General features: G+C 30.7%; 1 protein-coding gene across 1 annotated transcript; it reads left to right on the plus strand.

Annotated features, from left to right (window-relative positions):
- The first annotated feature begins 1,210 nt into the window (after positions 1-1,210).
- On the plus strand, positions 1,211-1,965 carry LOC139860010 (uncharacterized). The gene is made up of 2 exons (XM_071848781.1): positions 1,211-1,475; positions 1,565-1,965. Exons 1-2 carry the CDS (start codon positions 1,211-1,213, stop codon positions 1,963-1,965), a joined length of 666 nt encoding a protein of 221 aa, XP_071704882.1.
- Positions 1,966-3,320: the final 1,355 nt, after the last annotated feature.

Consider the following 3,320-nt stretch of genomic DNA (forward strand, 5'->3'; position numbering starts at 1 on the left):
ACAGGGTTGAGGTTGATTCCAAAATATATATACTTTGAATTTTGATCTAGCCTGATACTTGTATACACTGGGTCGTGGATTGATTCGATATAATATATATTGATTTATTTATGTACTATTAGCTATGGACAATTAGTTGTAGATTACTAACGATGGACTGCTAACTTAACAAACTTAAATCATTAACGTAATAAAAATGTTGTGAATATATTTTGATCATACTTTGATATATATGTATATATTTGTTATAGGTTCGTGAATCGACCAGTGGCCAAGTCTTATTTCCGGCAAAGTAAAAAATCTGTGAAAGTGAGTTATAGTCCCACTTTTAAATTCTATTATTTTTGGGATGAGAATACATGCAGTTTTATAAATGTTTTACGAAATAGACACAAGTGATAAAAAAATTACATTCTATGTTGAATTATCGAACCGAATTTGCCTCTTTTTATCTTGGTAGCCTAAGAATTGGTGTTTATTATAATTGCCACGAATTGATGCGAATCCTAAAGATAGATCTATTTAGCCCAACAAGCCTCATTCGAGTTACGGATGCTTTAGTACTTCGATTTATCATGTCCGATGAGAGTCCCGAAATGATGGGGATATTCTATATGCATCCTGTTAAGGTCGGTTACTAGGTGTTCATCATATGAATGATTTTTATGCAGTTTGTATGTTATTGAGAAATGGAAATTCAAAATCTTGTGGTCTATTATTACGAATTGATAAATATATAGGTTAAACCTATAACTCACTAACATTTTTGTTGACGTTTAAAGCATGTTTATTCACAGGTGATTATTAAGAGCTTCCGCTGTTGCATACTTAATAAAGACAAGATTGGAGTCTGCATGCTTGTATAATATTGTTTAAAAACTGCATTCGAAGACTTATATTGTTGTGTAATATTATTGTAAACCATTATGTAATGGTCATGTGAAAACGCTATATTTTAGATTATCATTGTTTAATAAACGTCATAATATTTTAAACTTTTATCGATAAAATAAAGGTTATGGTTTGTTTTAAAAATCGAATGCAGTCTTTGAAAAACGTCTCATATAGAGGTCAATACCTCGCAAGGGAATCAATTAATATGAAACAATTATAATCGATATGAAGGGGACATTTCAGTCAATACCAAAGGCAAAACCTAAACTTGTCTCAAAATAATCAACCAAGTCAATCATCAAGCGCGGATGCTAGGATGGAGTCATTCATGGAAGAGATGAAGAAGACTTTGGAAATTCAAAATAAGTCAATTGCAGCATTGGGTAAGCAAATTGGTCAAGTGGCGGAGGAAAAGGCAACACGAGAATCAGATACAATTTCAAGTTATACATTGCTTAACCCGAATCATGAATCTGAAGTAAGAGGACATGAAGTGAACATGGTGGGCACTTTAAGAAATGGAAAGGCATATGATAACAAAGTAAAAATGCCCAGAAAATCAGAAATCAAGTATGGTCCAGGTAAGTCTCCTACTTTACATGATTTGAGTAATAATGTTAATGAAGTTCTGGTGGATTTTAGGGTTGGGTTAAATGTTGAAAACCGGTAGTTGAAAAGTTTGAGGAAACAGATATGGAGCCTAATACTATTCCATTCCCCAAGGCTCTAGAGTCCCCGAACCAATTTCCTAATGGGAAAAAGGGACCAAAAACGGATGATATGTGGGAAACCTTTAAACAAGTAAAAATCAATATTTCACTTATTGATGCAATCAAACAAATTCCAGCATATGCTAAATTTTTAAAGGATTTGTGTGTTAAAAAACGGAAACTAAATGCATCATTGCCCAAAAAGGTAAAATTAACTGAAAAAGTGAGTGCGGTCATTTCTGGTTCACTTCCACCGAAGTTTATGGACCCGGGGACACCATTAATTTCAGTTACGGTGGGTAATGTTAATGTCAAAAAGGCTTTATTGGATTTGGGGGCTAGTATTAACATACTTCCATGAAGTTTTGTTGACCGGTACGAGTTGGCAACTTTAAAACGGACTAATATTCTCATCCAACTTGCGGATCAGTCAATGAGAACTCCAAGGGGTATTTTGGAAAATGTGATTGTGAAAGTGGAAGACTTTTATTACCCGGTAGATTTTATTGTTATGGACATTGAGACCAACTTTAGGGAGACCCAACCAACGATCATTCTTGGTCGTCCATTGTGACGACCCGGAAATTTCTGACCAAATTTAAACTTAATCTTTATATAATTCTGACTTGATAAGCAATGAATTTTAATAAATCTTGAACCTCCGAAAAGAGTTTTACACAAGCTTTTGGTCACCCTTTTATTCCGACGATTCACGAACGTCATAACTTGATTTAATTGTTTAATTGTTTAATTATTGTGTATATATATGGATTTATATATATTTAACTAGAAAATATGATAATTAAATATCTCATTAAGTATATTAACAAAGTACTATATATATATATTTTCATACTACTAATTTAAAGAGTTTTCAAACAATATATATATATATATATATATATATATATTACTATTTAAAGGACGTAATTAACTTATGTTAAAATGTATTTACATATAATGTATTACGAGTGTAAATATATTCTTACAAGTATTGAATACACTTTATAATATACCAATACATATAAAGGATAGCTATACTCGTATTTCCATTCAATTTCCTCAAAGAATTCTACTTGCATTCATACGGTATTTTTATCCTTATTATACACAGCTTCAAGAAGTATTTACTATTAGTATATACCAATAGAAATCTGCAATTATTTGTGTAATATGTCATCAATGACCTAATAAATTTAATATGTCATGCATGACTTAATACAATTTAACTTATCTTAGATATTTTCACTAAAAGCCAAAATTATAAGCTTATAAATAAGGACAATTTTAACTCATTTTTACTCCACATTTTCTTAAACTAAAAACACACACTTGAATGCTCTCATATCATACTTTAATCTCAGAAACTTTCCTCTTCATAATCAATGTAAAATACTTCTCAAAATCTTTGTTCAATTCCTTGTATAGTTGCTATCTTATTATACTTACAAAACTTGTAAAAACTAGAACTTGTTTTGGTGAACACCAAGCTTGTTTAAAAAACTAATCTAATCTTTCTAACTTAACTCTAATAACACTTATTTATATATATTATGATGTTATATTAAGTTAATATAAGAACTTATAACTTGTACATATGAAGAACACCTTGAAACTTAACATATATCCTTTAATCTCCATTCGGTAAAAAGCAGGCTGTTTTGGGTTGGAAATTAAAAACCTATCTTAGACTTTGAGTTCGAGGCTAAGACTTTG

The sequence above is a fragment of the Rutidosis leptorrhynchoides genome, chromosome 7, assembly GCF_046630445.1.
Source record: "Rutidosis leptorrhynchoides isolate AG116_Rl617_1_P2 chromosome 7, CSIRO_AGI_Rlap_v1, whole genome shotgun sequence".
NCBI classification, from domain to species: Eukaryota; Viridiplantae; Streptophyta; class Magnoliopsida; order Asterales; family Asteraceae; genus Rutidosis; species Rutidosis leptorrhynchoides.